This window comes from Pithys albifrons, chromosome 23 (genome assembly GCF_047495875.1).
Source record: "Pithys albifrons albifrons isolate INPA30051 chromosome 23, PitAlb_v1, whole genome shotgun sequence".
Lineage (NCBI taxonomy): Eukaryota > Metazoa > Chordata > Aves > Passeriformes > Thamnophilidae > Pithys > Pithys albifrons.
The window spans coordinates 7,537,908-7,556,999 of record NC_092480.1 but is presented as its reverse complement, the minus strand read 5'-3'; the positions used below and the strand labels follow the sequence as shown (position 1 = coordinate 7,556,999).

At 47.3% G+C, this 19,092-nt stretch overlaps 1 protein-coding gene across 1 annotated transcript; it reads left to right on the top strand.

The window, feature by feature from the left end:
* The first annotated feature begins 12,728 nt into the window (after positions 1 to 12,728).
* On the top strand, positions 12,729 to 15,298 carry TMEM218 (transmembrane protein 218). Its single transcript, XM_071576194.1, has 3 exons — positions 12,729 to 12,859; positions 12,956 to 13,058; positions 14,749 to 15,298. The coding sequence occupies exons 1-3, from the start codon at positions 12,756 to 12,758 to the stop codon at positions 14,881 to 14,883; spliced, it is 342 nt and encodes a 113-aa protein (XP_071432295.1). The 5' UTR covers positions 12,729 to 12,755; the 3' UTR covers positions 14,884 to 15,298.
* Positions 15,299 to 19,092: the final 3,794 nt, after the last annotated feature.

Below are 19,092 nucleotides of genomic sequence, written 5' to 3'. Positions count from 1 at the left end.
ACCGACCGACCCCGAACCGACCGACCCGAACCGACCGACCCCGAACTGACCGACCCCCGAACTGACCGACCCCCGAACTGACCTATCCCCGAACCGACCGACCCCCGAACGGACCGACCCCCAAACCAACGGCCCCCGAACCGACCGATCCCCGAACCGACAGCCTCCGAACCGACCGCCCCCGACCCGACCGACCCCCGAACTGACCGACCCCCGAACTGACCGTCCCCGAACTGACTGCCCCTCGCACCGACCTATCCCCCCAGACTCTGTGAGGACCCCTCGTCACCTGGTGCCCCCCAGGGCATGGCTCAGACCTCCCCCGTCTGCCCTTCCCCCCCCAGGGGCTTTGCCCCCTCACAGCTGTATTGCCCCCAAACGCATTTGCCACCCCAACAGCATTTGAGCCCCCCCATATTTCCACCTGCAGCGCTTTTGCTCCCCAGACACCTTCAGAGCCAACCTCAGTGGCCTCTGATCCCCGCCCTGGGCTCCCTCAGAGCGCCCCCCCAATCCAGCTCACCAACGCCCTGCAGGGGGTCACAAGCCCCCTCCATCTGCCCCCCAACCTTAACATTTAAGGCACCCCATAGTATCCCACACCAAGCCCTTCCTGTGGGATTATCACCCAGGTAAAACACTCATATTTTGGAAGCATCTACTAATTATTGTTAATTTGGTGTAAAGGCTTTCTGACCAAGCTCCCGCCACTCAAATTTTGGTCCTCATGAGACATTAACCACACTCCTCTCTCACAAAGATGAGGTTTCCCTGGAGTCACTTTCACTGGTAGCACTGGGTGAACTGGGAGAACTGGGTCCTGCAGCCAAATTTTCCCATATTTTATTGTAAAAGCCACAGGGAAGCATTTTTCTGGATTAGCCCAGCCACAGTTTGGTTTCTCCCAAATTTCCAATCCCTTCCCTGATAAAAAATGCCATCAAAAATGGGTTTAATAAGAAATGCTGAATTTCTACCCAATTCCGAAGGAATATTGAGTGGGGAAGAGAGTCACTCAAAACAGCCCTGGAATTCCTTTGGGATGGGTTAAAACTGGCTCCAAAGTCTTACAGCAGGATGGACAAGGCAGCAGCACTAAATGGTGCATAAGGAATGGCTGTAGGGCCAGGGATGCCATGGAAAAGATGGAAAAATGAGCTTAAATTTATAGTCCAGGAACCCAAAACACCCCTAATTTTTCCTCTTCAGTTTCCCAGGACAGGCAAGTGCTTGCAAATTCCCATTCCTAAATCCTGATTTCCAGCTTATCCCAAAAAAAGTCCATCCAGGAAATATTTTGCGCTTCCTACTTGGGAGCAACTTCTAACATATGTCGATGTCCTTGGACTGGTCATTGGAAAACAACAGAAAATAGATGGCTTCCATTTGGAATCCATCAATAAAATAATGGAGAAATGCAGTGAGTGGTTGGGATGCATCCCACCCACCAGCTCCAATGAAAAAGCATCACTGCATTGCATTGCTGGGACAACAAGCAAGAACTCAGAGCATCCCTCCAGTCCCGTGGAGATGTTGGAATGATTTATAGGAATTTCTTGCCGTGCCTTGTAAATCAGCCAACGGGACATTTTTCCCCTCCCTCATTACTATTCCACAGAAGCAAGCAAAGACGAGGAGCCATAAAGCTGTCGCTGGGTGTTTCAGCCAGCTGGAGATGCTGGGCAGAAAATATTTGGGGTTTTTCAGAAGCTGGAGAATTGGAATGGAGGAGCAAAGGGGAGGCAGATGGAAACTCCATCGCTGTGGTGTCAAAGGACCACGCAATCATTTGTGCGTGGCCTCTCATGTTGCTTATACGTCATCTTGGAAAACAGGGATGTAAAGACAGAAGGCACACATGGGGCATATTTTACACTGCATCATTGCCAAAAATATCCAAGTGCTCAGAATTTTAGGGTTCTCCTGGTGCAGGGATATTTCTTCTGGAGCCAGTAGCAGTGAGCACCTCATGTTCACTCCTCAAGCATCCCAATTTCATTCCTCAAGCATCCCACATTTGTTCCTTGAATATCCCACATTCATTCCTCGAGCATCCCTCATTCCTCTTCCCCATTTCCCATTGTCAATCACCAAAGAGATTCCTCCACCAGTTTTGGAATCTCATGCTCAAACTCCAGGAAAAGTATCCAGGCCCGGGTTTTTCCTTCATAAATGCAAAAGCTTCTTTGGAGAGTTTTTCCAGAGGTTAATTATTATCCCTGATTAAAAAAAACATGGTGTCTTATTTCCCAGTTGGATTGGCTGCTTCATCATCCAGCCATGGGAGCTTGCTGGAATTTTTTTTGATGGTAAATTAAAATTCTCTCACACTCAGTCCTGGAGTTCTTTTCCCCAGAAAAAAAGGTATTTTTGTGCTGCAACAGGTCACCCCTGGATGATCTTTTTATGGTCATGTCTCATCCCACCAGCCCTGGTTCTGCAGATCTCCAGGACTGAGGATGCTCAGCAACATTCCTACTTGAACAGAGTTTGGGTATTTCTTCCCACCCTGGGCCACCCTCAAGTGACTGCAGCTGGAAGGGATGTCCAAACCCCTAAACTAGAAAGCCCTGTATCAGACACCTTATTCCATCCTTATCCTGGCCCAGATTGCTGGAAAACCTCCCTGAAATTAAACCCTCTCTGCCTAATTAATCTCCCAAATTCTGGGGGTCATGCCATTTCCCTGCCCCAGGCTGGGGCATGGACACCCCAGGGGTACATTTTTTGCATGTGTAAAGTAAGTGACATCAATATGTAATTGCCACAAACTCATCAGCGCGTATTCAAGAGGACACAGACTGTTCCTTTTGAAAAGCAATGAGTACTCGGAGCAGGTTTGCTAAAATATTAAACAGCAGCAACATATATAACCAGCAATATTTACATTTTTACATAACGGGCTTCAGGAGAAAACAAATTACATAAAATATAGTGGTTTATTCTCCGTCATTTGACTGCTCCTCCATAAATAATTCAATTCTCTTTCCAAGATTGCATTATTGCCTGTGTTGGATTTCTCTGAGAAAACTTGACGGGATTCTCCACAAGACACATAAGAGCAAAGCCAAGTAAATTATTCAACGATAGATGCCAAAAACAAGATGGGGTTTGGGACACAGCTTTGTGGCTGAGCCTGGCTTAAGCACCGCAGCGGGCTGGAGGGATACGGTGTCCCTTCCAAGTTGCTTTCAGGGAGGATGTCCCATCACTTCAGGAGTAAAAGGATGCCAAAAAGAAATCCTTAAAGAAAATTTAGGACTTGTTTTAGGTAGGATGCTGCTCCAAACTGCCCCAACTCATCAGCCGTCCATTCCTCCAGCTCGGGCATTGCACTGCCATCAGGGGACAATGCTTAATGCACATCACTCATTAAAATTTCTGTTGGATTTTTAGGAGACATTAGGACATAGATATTTTCCCACACCTTTCCAAGCCCTCTTCAGTTATGAGTTTCAAGAAGTGAGGGAAAAAATCCAACATCAACCAAGGCAGCCGTAAGAGCAACATAGGGACCATCCACATGGACAGTTGCCTGTCCAAGCCCAGCAATGCTTGTACCAAATTTGGGATGAAGTTAAGGGATTTCCCAAATTTTAGCTATTTAGCTCATAGAAGATGTCTATTTAATCTGATTTCCCTCCATTTATGGTACTTCACATATCCACAGGACAACTCCTCTTCTAAAATATTTCTTTCATCTGTGCACATGATTTTCCTGGGAACAATATGAGAGTCAACCCCAAAAGATTTATGCCACCAAGATAACATTATTTTTGGAGACACTATGCATTTTAAATAGTCTCAGACACATTTAAGAGCAAGTAACATTATGCCAATTCCACAATTACTAATAGATAAATACATGGGAGAATAAAATTAAAGGCTTTATCAATAATCTATAGGCACAAGGAGGATGTATTAAGAATAAGTGATCAATGCCAGGATGGCTCTATATTCCCAGAGGTTTTTCCATGCAAGATTAAATAAGATTAAGTTTATTTCTTGTGTGGGATTGATGGATCAATAATAAAGAAAGCTAAAGACAAAAGAAAGGATTTTTTCCTGTTGCTGCCTCTGCCAAGCATCTGGAATCACGTGGAAAAATACCCAAAACAACGGGTTTTCTCCCCTCCCCACTGTGGCTGAGCAGGGGTTAAGGATGGCATATTGAGCCAGGAAAGCACTTTGGGGTCCTTCCAGAAGGCAAATGCTGAATAAATGGCATAATGGCAAAATATATATTTTGATTAGAAAATCCCTGCTGCCAACTTACTCCTTTTAAATGTTTAATTTCAAGGCATAATAAGTCTGTGGCTGGTTTTTGCTGCTCCTTCAGGCTCTCCCATGCAAAGTTACTGTGAGCATCCAACTGACTGATCCTTTCCCAAGCATTTCCAGAGATAAATAAAGTAAAAAAAAAAAAAAAATAAAAAGGAGGCTCTGGATGTTTAAAGTGACTTACCTCCAGCACTTCAGCAAGCTTTGGAATTTGTTTTCCAGAGGCAATATCAGCTGGTTCAGATAGGGATGGGCTGGAGAGATACTCACTGGGCAAAAAATATAAATAATAATAAAACTACACCTTGTACAAATACTGTAAAAACAAACCCAGGGTTGGTTAATGGTCTGAGCCAGGTAAAGCAATAAAACACTTTCAATTTATTTTTCCCTGCGATATCTGAAGCAGTTGGGTACCAGACAGTCAGCAAACATGACACGGAGATGCTAAATCCTGGCCTTTTAAAATTTTGGCTCCACCTGAGGTATTTCTTCACCTTGGCTGGGCTTCAGCATCTCTTCCCCATCCTTGTTTAAGTTCAGCCCACAACAGGAGTTCAACCTTCACCCACAGCATCTCTTCACCAAGCGATGCCAGCGCCGGCACCGGCCTGGCTTCTGAGGATCTGGTGAAGGGAGAAGTGGAGAGATGGTCACAACTCTTTAAAGATGCAAATTGAGAAGCAGCCATCATAGCAAGAGAGCTCTGTTAATTCTCTTATGAGTATGCAGATTTCAATGCTGACTTTTCCTAGGCTTGTTTTATTTAGCAATAAATTTAATACCAGTTCCCTGAAGCAAAGAGACAGATGGACTATAAACTTTGAATTTTGAGTAGTTTTGCTTCCTTAGGTTAGTGTCATCTTTGATCTCTCCTGAAATTACATCTTAGAAACTTTGCAGGGATTGAATTCTGCTTTTTTACAGCCCTCAAAGTCATTTGATTAGCTGCCTTTTAATTTTTTTTCTTGCACAGGTTACCCAGAAGGATCTTAAATACCATCTAAATGATTCATATCCTTGGCTGCCGGAGTTATCTCAGAGACTTGCTAATGGACCTGAGAAAACCAAAGCACTACATAATATCTGCTCCGCAGGCAAAGAAAAGCAAAGTAAGTTTTATGCATCCTTTGGGACACAAAGCTCCTGAGATCTGAGACCAAAACCCCTGGGCTGAAATAAAATGGTGGCCTTGCAGAGCATGGGGCAAGCGGTGCAGGGCTTTAGAAGGACCACAAAGTCATGGTGTGGCAGGAAGGACTGATCTCTTTTTTTTTGCCATCCACCAGCAATGAAAATATTAGGTTGGAAGTAAGGAGAAATATGCCCAGGAGGTTGGTGCAGCCCAGGGAAGCCTGAGAGGTGGGTGATCTCCATCCTTGGGTTACCCACAGGTGGTAGGATGAAGTCATGAGTTGGCCAAGCCCTGTGATGGTTGGATACAAAAGAACACCCTTTTTTACTGATGACCTGAGGTGTGTGAAAATCCAAAATTTAATCTAGGAATATACAAACCACACCCCACATGCTCAGAAGTCAAGAGAGAGGAGAGCTTAAGGGAAACACTGTGACTTTTGAAGGAAGGTCCCAGGAGTCACATGGTGCTTTGACCTTGTGTATCCAGGCCTGGCCAGTTCCCACCACAACTAATTTCCCCACTGTTACACAAAAATATGGAAGGAAGTTAAATATTTTAAAAACAACAACAACAACAACATCATTTCTAAGCTGCCCTCTGGGGATCGGGGGGGTAGGAGGGGGGGATCAATATATGTCAAATAAAAAAGGGGGAGAGCAAAGGTGTTGCAAGGAGTCAAGGATAAAAACCGGAATGAAAACTGCAAACACACTTGTCTGCCAAAACAAAAATGCCTGCCTGAAAGTTCCAAGAACCTCAGCAATAAATTTGGGCCATTTCAGCAGTTGTTGGTTGCTCCCAGTCCCCCAACATCCCACCATAGACAGACATTGTCATCGCCCCACCCTCTCCAGTAAGGAGTGCAACTGGGTGGCAATGGAGTTACGATGGATGAATGTATTATGGGCACATTACAGTCTAATGAGAGGCCAGTGATTAATGCCATTACGAGACATACCAAAAGATGATGAGATACTTAAAGTGAAGTGTCGTGGGTTTCATTATCAATGGCTCCTTGGTTTCTAGCCTGAAAACTCTTGGGTTGGAAGGATGAAGATGTTGACACAGATAAAGGCACATGGTTTCAAAAAGTGATGACACAAGGAGGTCCCATATTGATACTCTTTCAGGGTAAGATTGATGGGAAACAGTGTCACTTGGAGAAACATGTGGAAAATAGAAATTTCTTGGAAAAACATCTCACTGTGGGCTTTAGAACCTTTGGAAATGCCATTATAAAAGCAAATTTTAATTTTTAGCATCTTCCCAGACCCTGTTCTTGTCTTTCTGATTTCAGCTCAGTCTTCTTACACTCAATTTCCATGAGTTCTTTACCTCCTTCCTTTAGCTTTGCCGCTGCTCCATCCCTTGCAGCACACAGGGAGGGCTATACAGCCCAGCTGAAATCTCTCAGATGGTTTCTATCCTTCTTCCTTTTCTTGACTGGAAGAGATTTTGCTGCTGTATCACCCAGGGGTATTGACACCGTGGGAATATGTCACCCTGTGTGGGCATGATGATATTTAAGCATCCCCAGGAGACAATTATAGGGCCCTTTTATTACAGGTTTTTAGGGAAATCACTGCAATTGCTTGAACTTCAGAGAGCCAAGTATCAAAAAAACTTAATTGCACCAATTTACAAATTAATTAAACTTAATTGAAGTTCCATTTAGTATAACAAGCCACCAAAACCAAAAAATTACCAACTTCTCCCAATTGGGAGTGATATGAATCATAACAGGCGATGACAGAGACACCCTGTCCTCCTCCATCCACCTTCTCCATGTGCTTTTTGGTTGAGGTTGAACTTGTCCCACAATGGGAAATGCTTTCTCTCCTCCACTTTCCACCAACCAGGGCCTTTTGGGGCTTTTAGAGGCATCTCCTTTAGCTGGGATGGGATTTTCTTTTTTTCATTTGAAAAGTGACTTCATCTCATTTTATTATTTTTTGAATGTTGCAGGATTTGTTCTGTTTGAAGTCTTACATCCTCATTTCCCGTCAGGACGATTAAAATTGATTTCTGCTGTCAGCAAGAGAAAGATAATCTGGAGTGGATTCCTGCGAGAGAGTCTGTATCCCCACTGGAGCCATTACTTACCCTTTCCTATTATTTTAACTTTCTTTTGGGGGGGGATTTCTCTTTGGAGAAGGGCAGCTCAGCACTTCTCAGCCATATGTCCTCCAAGTCAGTTGGGGAGAACTATTTAACCTCATGTTTTGCCATCACAAAAAGTGGACTGAGGGATTTAAATAGCTCCTGTTTACCATTGCCACTCTCCTGGTGGTATTTTTAGAGGAGTAACAGGATACTCTCAACGCCTTCACTTTGCTTTCTGCAGCTCCACAACCTCTGACCCCAACCCTGCACCTGTCCCAGTTTGTATACAGACAAATTGAAATGGGATGGATTTTATCCCAGCATTAAGCTGGGTGGTTCCTGGCCCAGTCAGAGGCTTTGCAGAATAGGGAGGGAGGGGTTTGGGCTGGAAAATCATTGGCAAAACATAAAACCTCTTGCTGACAAAGAAAACAAGTTAAAAATGAGCATGGAGGGCAAGTGGTACTTGGAGATATAGTTGGCCTCACCTTTACACATCTCTTAAATCAATTAAACTTAAAATATTCTTAGTAAAAATAAATTAAAATTAATTAAATATTTTATAAATAAATTAAATAATGTTTTAAATTTATAATATAAATTTTAAAATTTAAAAAATCAACTAAACACTGAATATCCTAAATAATCTCCAAAATATGCCCAAAACATCCCTAAAATATAAATAACACCTTTCCAGGCTAGAGGATCTTAGGACCCCATGATCATGCTGGTTTGCAGCAAACCCCTCCAAGCAAATCTACACCAGTGAGAGGGACTGGTGGTTCCTGACATGCCAAGGATGAAAAATATGTGTTTGCACTGATGCTGTTTTACCTGATCACCATCCCTGGGCTCCCAGCCCACAAAGAGTACCCTCGAAAAGGGGGTCCCCAACCAGGTCCCCACCATCCAACAGATCCCCATCATCAGGCTTAAACACCTTTACAACAGAGTAATTTAACGCCATTCCCAGCTTAAGCTCCATATCTACCGGGCGTGAAATTAGTTCCAGCAAGCTGCAAATTTGCTGCTAATAAAAATATTTAGCAATTCGCTAGTCTTTAAATCGGGACCAGAATATTTTCTTGCTTGCATCAATGCCTGTTTCTTTTTAATTCTAATATTGTAGCATGAGGGAGCTCCAGCTGTAAAACTGAAGTTTTACGACTGCGCGAAGACTTTTAAATCAGTTATCCCAGCACTTCCCACTCAGCCACTGAGAGCTTGGTCATTTATTATCATTTGGTGGTAGACTATGTTGGTTGTTTTCGCCACCAGGATGGTCACTTGGCTTGGTGGATTTGCAGGTTTTAACCAAACAAAGGGCATCGTGACCCAAACCCACCCTGTTTCCATGACCTGCTCGTTGAGTGGTGCCTTACAAAAGAGTTTTGATCCACATGATCCCATCTGGCAGGCCTGGAAGGAAGGTCACCCCTCCATCCTCCTGAGCAAAGCATTTAATTAGCCTCAGCATTAATTGCATCTCTATGCCAAGCCCATTTCATCCAATTCCAACATCAGGATCTCTGTCTTGCCTTTGCCAAGAAATGCTGCAATTCCCTGATCTTTCCTGTGGGAAAAACTACCTGCAGTGATGAAGCATCCTTCAAATCATTCCTCAGCAGGACAGCAGCTCCCATCCATTGGAGAACACTAAATTATTTATGTCCAAATAAATCCTTTGCATTGGGTTTTCTGGGCCATGAGCCTCCAACAGCACCTGGATGATCCACTTCCCCTTGTTTAAAGCATGGTATTCCTTGAGAGTCTTGCCAGGAAAGGCTTTATGATAACTAGATTATTAATATCAAGCACATTGGAGCTGGAATTAATCACTAACATATCATTTGTCATTGGACCTGTCCCCAGCACAAGGGTTTGGATGCAAATGTCATGTGATGCAAGTAAAAAGTCTTGGAGAAACCTGGACCTCTGACATCAGCAAACACCTTCACATCAACAGCTATCCTGGAAAAAAACCACCATAAATATGAAGTTTCTTTCAGAGTCACATAAACAATACAAAAATCCTCAATTTCTGCTGCTTTTCTACATTTTTTAATTTACCTTTTATACTCAGCACTGCCTTTCTCCCAGTTTCTGCTACCTTTTAATTCCAGGTGTAATGCAACTCCAAGACAAACAGTAAATGGGACCAAATCCCAGCATGTAAAAGCTAGAAGGAAAAGTTGTTTTAGGCCAGCAATAAATGATTCTTTAACCATAAAATCTGTTTGTTACACTCAACTGACCGACTTCCAGCACAGTCCATAAAGCAAATCCCCAGTCAGGCATTTCTGATGCTGGGAGGAGGCTGAGATGAAGAACAGTGATGTGTTTAGGATGCTGAGTTTTGTTGCAGATGGGTTGAAGAAATTTCCAATGAAAGTTGTACCACACCAATAAGGTTGGTATTCCCAGGTACCTTCTCCCAGTGCATTAGCTGTGGATTTACCATTTGCCTCCAACATGCTCAAAGAAACCCACAGTCCTGCTGTGGTACCATGTGAACCATGCAAATAAACGTTATGGGAATGTATATTTGTCCTGGGTTGAGCTGGCAAAAGGCCAACTGTCCAAGACAGAGTGAAAAGGGTTCCTCCTCCCCCCAACCAGCCAAGGGGAAAAGAAGAGGGAGAGAGGAAAAAAAAACTTCCAAAGCCAGGTCTATGCTGAAACTAACTACATGTATTTATACAGAAAAGAGAAAATTAAGAGGATACTACAATAAAACACACACTTACACAAGTTATGTATAACAAGAAATAACTTCCCACTTCCCAGTAAACACAACTTCTACCATTTTAACTACAAATCATTTTAGAGAAGTTGGTTCTTCAGAGACAGACTTAAGCAGAGAGAAAAACTAAGAACAAACATTTTACTTCCTTCAGATAACATGATGTTAAGCCGGTGCTCTGGGCTTGGGCCTCCCCATCCCTCCTGGGACAGCAGAGTGTCTTGCTGGCACCACAGCTGTGAAGCAACTGAACAAGCCACACCCACACACCAGCTCTTACCCCTTTTGAGATGATGCAATATGGTATGGAATACAATATTATTGGCTAGCAGAAGTCAGGTGTTAGCTAGCTCAGCCCAGCTCAAGTCAGCTGACAATTTCAAACCTAATCTGAACTTTAAAGCCTAATTTAGGCCCACCTGGCTAAACCCATAACAATATTATTTGTACCCCTATAAATAAATTCTATGGGGATAAATATATAGGCATTTTGGAGCACACTGGGCTGCTTGACTATTTCAAACACAAATTAGTGCTTCATTTACTATCAAACCAACTTTGATGGTGGGATTGAAACCAACAAGCAGCATGACTCAAACTGGATGTGGTGGCTGGAGTGTATATTGAATTTATTCTTCAACCTCTGGCCAAATACCTGGTATGTGGTGTAGTCCACCAGATGGTCCAATAGCTGGATGATTCAAGTTCTCTGCTGCAACCTCTTGAACTGACTTAACGTTGCTGTTGCCAGCATCAAGAAACTACCAGGCAGCATCAAGAGATGGAGATAAGATCTAGTTGGTACAGGAAGAAGTTGAGGCCATTGGAAAAGCTGTGGGGAAAAGGTAGAAAAGAAAAATAAGTCAAGGAAAAGCCTCATTGGCTGATGGACAAAAATTACCACTTTTAGATGAAGAGTCTAAAGATGGAAAAGGAATGGCAGAAAGAGAAAGTTCCATCTGAAAACAGGGCTAGGAAGAAGAAATTTGGGATTTTTCAAACTACTGGGAAATACAAAGAAATGGCAAACTAGAGAAAAGCAAAGGGAGATTCCCAAACAAGAGCAGCAAATTCATAATTTCTGCTTGCCAACAGGAGCAGGAATCATGGAGAATAACAGAAGAGAAGGACTGGGGAAATGATAGTGAAATGGACATTCGCAGTCATGGGGTTTGCAGAGGGAAAATCCTGCCTGGTGGGATTGACGGCGCGAGGCAGAGCGGGAAGGTGCTCGCTGTCAAACATACGCTTTGAACACGCTGGCAGCCGGTTCCCACTCAGTGCCAAGTGAAGGCAGGTGTCAGAAACAGTTTGTGCTCTGCCTGCTGAGGCGCTTGTTGCCACGCCAGTTGCTCTGATTTCATCGCAGCAAAAGGCAGGTCGGTGCCGTGCAGCATAATTAACCTCCAGATTATTCCTCCCATTGGAAGGGGTGACAGAAAACAGCACTTTGGTGACATTTTATGCAGCCAAAGTATCATCAGACTTCAAGCAGTTGAAAAGATAAAGGGAATATATCAACGTTTAGGTTTTTTCAGGTTAACTGGTAGTTAGTTGAGCAATGAGTACCTGGGGGTTGAAAGAAAATGGTCTTTAAGGTCTGGTCCAACCCAAACTATTTTGGGATTATGTGATTCTGTGATAAAGTCACTCATCAAACCACACTGGCCAGGGGCTTCTTGGCAAGATGTGATGGCAAAGAGACAGGATTTATAAACAGGCTGAAAAATCTATTTTAAATGGAAATTTCTCTTGTCTTGATATTAAAAGATGCTCAAAGCATTGACAAAACTCTGTGTTTTGGCTTGGCTGACCCAGACGTCCAGCATGACTGCTCCAACACTGTAGTCCTCGTACAAGCATTATGGTATTAACTGAATCTGCCTGATTTTGGCCCTAAATATTTTGAGGGCACAGACAGCTGAATTTCTAGGGTTTGGGGGTGAAAGCATGTTCAGAGACGCTCCTTCCAGCGAGATGAGCAGGAACTGGCTGGCGCGGAGCAACGCTGGGCCAGGCACTGACCCGTTTGCACCGGGAGCAGAGCGGGGAAGGGAAATTCCAGTTCCACCGGGAGCAGCTCCGAGGTCCGGAATGGGGGGCCGCAGCCTCCGGACAGGGAGCGGCTGAAGCGGGTTCTGGGCGCTCTATGATGCCAGGAGGGCCGGGGTTCAGCAGCGACTGGTCCAGTGGGTCCAGGTTTCAATGGGACTGGGCCTGCGACTGGGCCGGGACCAGGACCGGACCGGGACTAGAACTCTACAGACCGCAAGGCGCGACCCCGCCCCGGGCGGCGCGGGAAAAGCGTCGGTCCCGCCCCTCCTCCCGCCCCTCAGCCAATGGGAAGCGCCGAACGAGTGCCGGGGGAGAGGGAAAGGCAGAGGCCGCGCCCTCCGTCCCCCTCTCAGCCAATAGACAGCACAGGGTGCGCGTCGGGCGGCGCTGATTGGCCAGGGCGGGGCGGTTGCTAGGCAGAAGCGACGGCGCGGCATGGCGGGGACGCTGGGCGTGGGGCCGGGGGTGCTGGCGCTGCTGCTGCTCTGGGCCATGGCGCTGCTGCTCGGACTGGCGCTGGGCCGCGCCGGCCGCGCCCGGTGAGACGCGGGACGGGGGGCCGGGCCCGGGGAGCCCCAGAAACGGGGGGCCCGCCCGGTGCTGACCCGCCCCGCCACTCCCCGCTGTCCCCGCAGGGTCGCCGCGCTGCCCGTGGTGCTGGGAGCCGCCGCGCTCACGGCCGCCCTGCTGCTCTTCCCCCGGGAGGGCGAGGGCCCGGCCCCGGCGAGCGCCGAGGAGGTGAGCCCGGGCCGGAGGAGCCAGGCGGGCCCGGGGGCGAGGGGGGGGCAGTACCCCGGGGGATGTGCCTTTACCCCAGGGATGCGCTCCAAGGATGCGCTGAAGCTCCGGGGATGGGCCCTTGAGACGGGCCTTTAGTTAATGCGCGGCCCCGACGCTACCCTGAGGCCTCGGGATGGGCCTTTACCTTGGGAATGGCCTCAAATGTGCCTTTGCCGCAGGGATGGGCCGCAAGCGCCATCCTGAAGCCCTGGAAATGGCTCTTTATCCCAAGGGTGCCTCAAGGGCCATCCTGAAGCCCTGGGAACGGCTCTTTATCCCAAGGGTGGGCCGCAAGCGTGCCCTGAGGCCCCGGGAATGGGCTTTTCCCCAGGGACAGCTCCAGCAGCACCTCCTGCCGCTCCCTCTCCTGCACAGGCTGTGGCTTCTGCATCAGCTATGTCCCAAATTCTTCAGCTAAATCCCTGATTTACACCCTGTTCCCCTTGGCCTGTGGGGTTTGGCTCCAGGGGCTCTGGCAGCGATTGCACTCCAGCTTTGGTCCCTCCCAGCTCCCCCTCTGCCATCCCCTTTCCCTGTAAGTTTCCTTACAGTTCTGCAGCCTTTCGCTTTCCCCCAGCTCTGTTATCTGTTTAAGCCCAGTGACTGCTCTGCAGCTCTTTTAGGTTGTTGTTCTGGAGCACGGAGTCATCTGTGTTTTCAGTAAGCCCCTCGTCAGGCACAGGAATCCCCTGGCCTAGGTTTGCATCAGGCTGCCCGAGCTGCCACCTTCAGATCTCCCAGAGCTCTTTGGGCTTTGAATACACAGAGTTTTGTGGCCTTTTAGGTGCCGTTTCCTCTGTTCTATTATTAATGCATGTTAATTATTGCTCTTGTGGATTTTGATATGTGTAAATCCCTACTAAAAGATACTTGTAAGGTTCTTTTCTTCTCTCTGTGTTGCATGTGACCTGCTCGTGTGAAGGTTGGGAGCGAGATGAAGGGCAGCCCAGCGCACGTTTGTGCCCGGGAGGCAAACGGAATTGGAAAGCTTATTTTTTTTTTTTACGGATCTTCAATTGGACTGGACCTGCCCTGCCTATCAATAATACATGACCTGGGCTTTCTGCACTGAAACTCTGCTAATTGGCTAATTAAAAAGTGAAACGTGCAGAAGGAGCCAGCACTTTGCTCACAAGAGACCCTCTCTGCAGCGGCACCAGGGCTGAGCATGTGCTAATGCGATAAAGCTGAGCCGAGGCTGAGCAAAGCTCTAGGGGGTCTCGGGAGTGGAGAGGGGGATTTTGTAACCAGCCTCCTCGCTCTTGGCTTCTCTTTGTGTCTTGCCTTTCTTCTGTAGCTTCTTTTTAAAATATTTTTTGTTTTTCTTTTCCCACCATTTCCCTTCTAAAAGGGAGTCAGGGCTGGAGTTTTGTAACTGGGACGAGCTGCTCCAGGGCTCGACTCGTGCCTCTTCCCTGCACTCAGTACTGTGTTGCTCCACATTAACATTCCCACAAGTAGCATTTTGCAGGGATTCTTGTCGCACACAGCGCATCCCATGGAGAGCACCCATGCCAGAGATGAAAAGCAAGGAGAGAAATGTGGTGGGAGCCCCATAGGTTCTCTTTTTTCAGGATGTGACATGCTCCCTTCAGGAGCAGGCTGGGTCTGTGACGTGCTGGGATCTTTGTGTTTCTGTTCCCTCCAGATCGTGGACACTTTCTTCATCGGTCGCTTCGTCCTCCTGGCTGTGACGAGCCTGGTCTTCTTGGGGTGCCTGTTCCTGCTCCTGATTTACCACCTCATGGAGCCTGTGTACGCCAAGCCACTTCACAGCAGCTAGAGGCAGCAATCCCTGTGAAGAGGAAATACCAATTTCATGGCAATAAACCAGGAAGGGAGACCAGGAGACTGTTCTGAAGGTGACCATGATGGTTTTTCTGAGCTCAGGAAGCACCGGTGAAGCAAGTGAGGTCACTTGCACCCAGCTCTGCAGCTTTCACTCTTTAAAGCAAAGGTTGGGCTGGGCAAAAGCCCCTTTCTCCCCAGGATATTCAAACCTCTGCACCTGCAAAGGCCTTTGAACCTCTTGTCTCCTGTGCTCCTTTACAGGCGAGCTGAGATCCAGGCACCCAGTGCTGCATCGGATTCCCCAATTGCACTGAACTGAAATAGTTTGTTATTGTTACGCACAAGAGATAGTTTGTTACCACTCCGTTTTCAAATTTGCTTAATAAAACCCTTTGAGAAGGCACTAATTCAGCCTTTGTTTATTCTCCAGGAATGTCACCTTTGGCCTCCCTGTGGTGATGGTGCCACCTTTTACTGGGACAGATGCCTTTTCCTGGGGCAGGTGTGGGGGGTTTTTGGAAAACAACCCAAGCAAACAAACAAGCAGTGCATGGTTGTGGATTGTTGGTTATGGTCCATGGGGCTGGAAACCAGGAGCTTTGGAATGGGAAAGGAACAACAGGTAAAATAATGCCAAAGCAGCACACAGAAAGCTGCCCTTCCCAGGAGTGCAGAGAAAAGGTGGGTCTCATCTCCCTGCACTGAACAGTCCTGCCAGCCATGGGAACCCCCCTTGCTGATGCCCAAGTCTGCCCTGGGTGTGAAGGACCCCGAGGTGTCACTCTGGGTGTGGTTGAAGGCTCATGGTTGTTGCTACCCTAAAGCTTCAAACCATTGCTCACTCTAGCACAGATCCTGCTGAAGCTGCTGCTCAACTCCAATACCTTCCCTCTTGGGGGGGAAAAAACACTGTATGTTTTGCAGCAGCAATGGGGTTGAATCCCATTTAACTTCCAGTTTTTTCAGGGAAGCTGGGGGAAGCAGAGCCAAGCCTTCAGCTGGCAGATACCTGTGCTGAGATGAACCTGTCCACAGCAGCAGCATGGGCTGGGTGTCTGCACAGCAACTGCTGCTCTGTGCCCTCACTGGCAACAGTTTATTTTCTTGCATAAAATTCAACAGGCTTTTAAATTGGAGGAGAAAAATGTTTTGGTGGCCTGGAGCAGCAGCATTTCAGTGCAGGGAAGAACCCTTTACCATCCCTACTGCATCAGGGAGAGGTTCCCACAGGTGCCAGGTCTCTGGGTGAGGTGGGTTATATCATGGCTCATGTTTTCCAGTCCCTGAGGGATGGAGCTGCCCAATCTGCCATGGTTCAGCAGGCAGTGGATGTTGCAGTGAGGTCAAAGCCAAGTGTGAGACAGCCCCAGTCAGTGGTCAGAGGCAACATAGGCAAACACTTCAGGGGCAGAAACTTAGATTTTTAATTTTTTCCCATTTTAGAGATATTTTTATTTTTCATTTTTAACTGAAGGTGGTGAAAATTAAAGACTCAATGGGCTTCTTTCAGCCATGTCCTGACAGCTATCAGTCACCAAGTAGCATTGTCAGGACATGAAAGATTGATAAGTCTGAGCCAGCAGGCATAGAGATGATACTTTCCCAGCAGGAAATGCCCCAGCACCCCGGAGCACTCAGTCAGTCAGCTAAAAATTGTAAGTACATTCCCAAAAAAGGCAGAGGAGAGACATCTCTGCTTTCCAAACCGGATAAACACTCGATCTCTTCCTATCCCAACGTTTAAGTCCAACGGAGCCGAGCAGTCGTGTTAAGGAACACGCTGAGCGTTTATGCAACACAAGCGTGTTGGGGTCTCCTGGTGATTTTGAAGTTATGCCTGAAACAAAATTCATATTTAATTCATCATCTTAATAACATTTTTGAACACGGAGCCTGTCTGGCAGTTCACTGCAGCTCCACGCCTGCCATTCCCGTGCTTGTGGGGTGGTCTGGGGCAGCCTCAGTGAGGCCATGGCAGAATTTTGCCAGGGTTTGAGTTGGACAAATGGAGGGCACACAGTGGCAAAAGTATTGGGGCACTAAAAACCCAAATCTAAAACCAGAAAATGTGAAACTTCTTCACATTTTGCACTGTAAATAAACCCAAACAAGGGCTTTTTCCTCCTTGTAAACTGTGACTAAAATCAGTCAAAAGGCTGACGGTGCGGGCGGTATTTTGGGGACAATGGAAAGCCATGCTGCAAGAGGGACATGGTGGCTCCTGCTTAAGGAGGCCATTCCAGAATTTTCCCCAAAATCCAATTAACTGGAGAAAGAGCCCCATGTGCTCTCACTGCCACAAAGGTGTTACAAGTTCCATCCTCATCCTTCACCACCCCTGGCGGTGGGGAATGACCAGCTGGATGAACTCAGCCAGGGCTTTCCATGTATTTATTTATTCTGGGCCATTCTGCTCCTCTCCTCACAGGGGCTTTCCAAGGCTTTCCTGTTTATTTTTGGGAAAGGAAAGACTGCGTCAAAGAATTGGTATGAGCCAAAGCTGCTTTCCAACCCACCCCAAATGGTGATGTTTTTGCTGCCATCCCAAACCTTCAGTTCTTAGGGGATGACCTCTCATTATCACATCCACCTCTGTCTAGCATCCTGATCCTTTATTTTTAAATTAATGTGCAGTGAGAGGGTGGGTTTGGCTTAAATCCCAACCCCTCAGTTGCCAGTGAGGTTGTTGGGAGCTCAGAAAATGTGACAGCCAAGGAGCTCTGCTCCAGCTCAAACTGAGCAAATGGTCCTGCTTTGCTCTTGCAGGGTGGGAACACTGGCTGTGCCATGTCCTGAGATGCCAGCTATGTGCAGGCAAGCAATGGGGCTGAGTCCCAAGAAGAGAAACCTGTCGTGTCTAAAGGGCAAGTGTCAAAAGATATAGCATGTGCCATGATGAGGACAGCAAGTCTGCTTTCAGGTCAGATGGGAAACAGCCCTTTCCCCTGCTAAATTGCCTGCCTGGCACGTTAGAAACAAGTAGCGATGCTCCTGCACCGTGATGTGTGCCCGGCCTCACCAGCCTGAGGGCAGCTGCTCTCTCCTGCCCGAGGCTGGGCGGGAAGCAGTGCCAAAGCAGGGATGGAGGAAGTGCGAGTGTCTGCAGGGGAAACTCCTCTCCTTGATTTAAGGTCCTTGAATGACGGCAATTCCTCACTCTCACGCTGTGCTCTGCCGGCACTTAATTACCCTCGCTGGAAAATCTGCCCTCAGATTTCCACCTTGACTTTGCTGACTTCAGCTTCCCTGCTGTTGGATCCTGCTTTGCCTTTGGCTGCTAATTAAAAAGCCCTTCAGCCTTTGCCGGCTGCTCCTTGCATAGGTAATTACGGGCCGTGCCCCAGCCACCTCTTCACCCTCCCAAGCAGCACGGCAGACCGGCGGCATTCCTTCAAAATATGTGTCCCCTCTTCCCAACCCACCTCCCGGTGAACGGTGTCACTGTGGTGGGGGGACTGCGGGGTGACCTGTGGAAAACCCCAAGCTCTGCATTTACCAAACTTAAAGAGCCCGTTTCAGGTGGGCCAGAGGGTGAGCAAGGGATGTGTGTCCGTGCCCTCCGGGCTAGCACAGCCCCTCACTGCAACGCGATGCTGAAGGGGGTCGTGGCAGAGGGCAAAGCAGCGGAGAAAGGAATGAGGCAAAGTGAACCTTCCAGAGAGCTCCCAGAGGAGCTCAGCTCCATTTAAACAGTTCTTTGGCTGAGGTAAACCCAAGGGATCCCCCCTGCGCCTTCCTGCCCACCCCTCAATGCCAAATCTCAGCGAGATCTGGGATTTTCTTTGGCATTTGTCTCTATTTTAAAACTGGTATGGGCCATGTGCCCTTTCTCCTCACTCCCAGCAGCACAGCCAAGGCTGCTCAGACTTTCCAAACACGAGTGGGACATGGCCCAGACCTAAATTTGTCCTGGAAAAACTGTGATCAGCTGAAAGGAGGGGGCGAAGGGGGGGGCACGCAAAAAAAGGAAGAAAGGGAGGAAAAAAGTCCCCAAACCAAATCGCTTTTGCAATAAGTGCCTGTGTGTGTCAGTGCTTGTGGGCTTTGTAGCTTGAAAATGTATTTCGAGCCCATCATCTCCTGGACAGAGGGATGGTAATTAGGCAACGTGAAAGCTCCATCACATAATCACTGAAAGAGCTGTTCTCAGCCCAGCGTGTGCCATTGGTCCTTGTGCCCTCTAAGGCCACATGGCCCTCTT

Excerpts from the sequence above, each read along its gene's own strand:
- TMEM218 (XM_071576194.1), top strand. The coding sequence starts at position 12,756 with ATGGCGGGGACGCTGGGCGTGGGGCCGGGGGTGCTGGCGCTGCTGCTG. Across the intron at positions 12,860-12,955 it reads GGCCGCGCCGGCCGCGCCCG|GGTCGCCGCGCTGCCCGTGG; the intron begins GTGAGACGCGGG and ends CTGTCCCCGCAG. Across the intron at positions 13,059-14,748 it reads CCCCGGCGAGCGCCGAGGAG|ATCGTGGACACTTTCTTCAT; the intron begins GTGAGCCCGGGC and ends TGTTCCCTCCAG.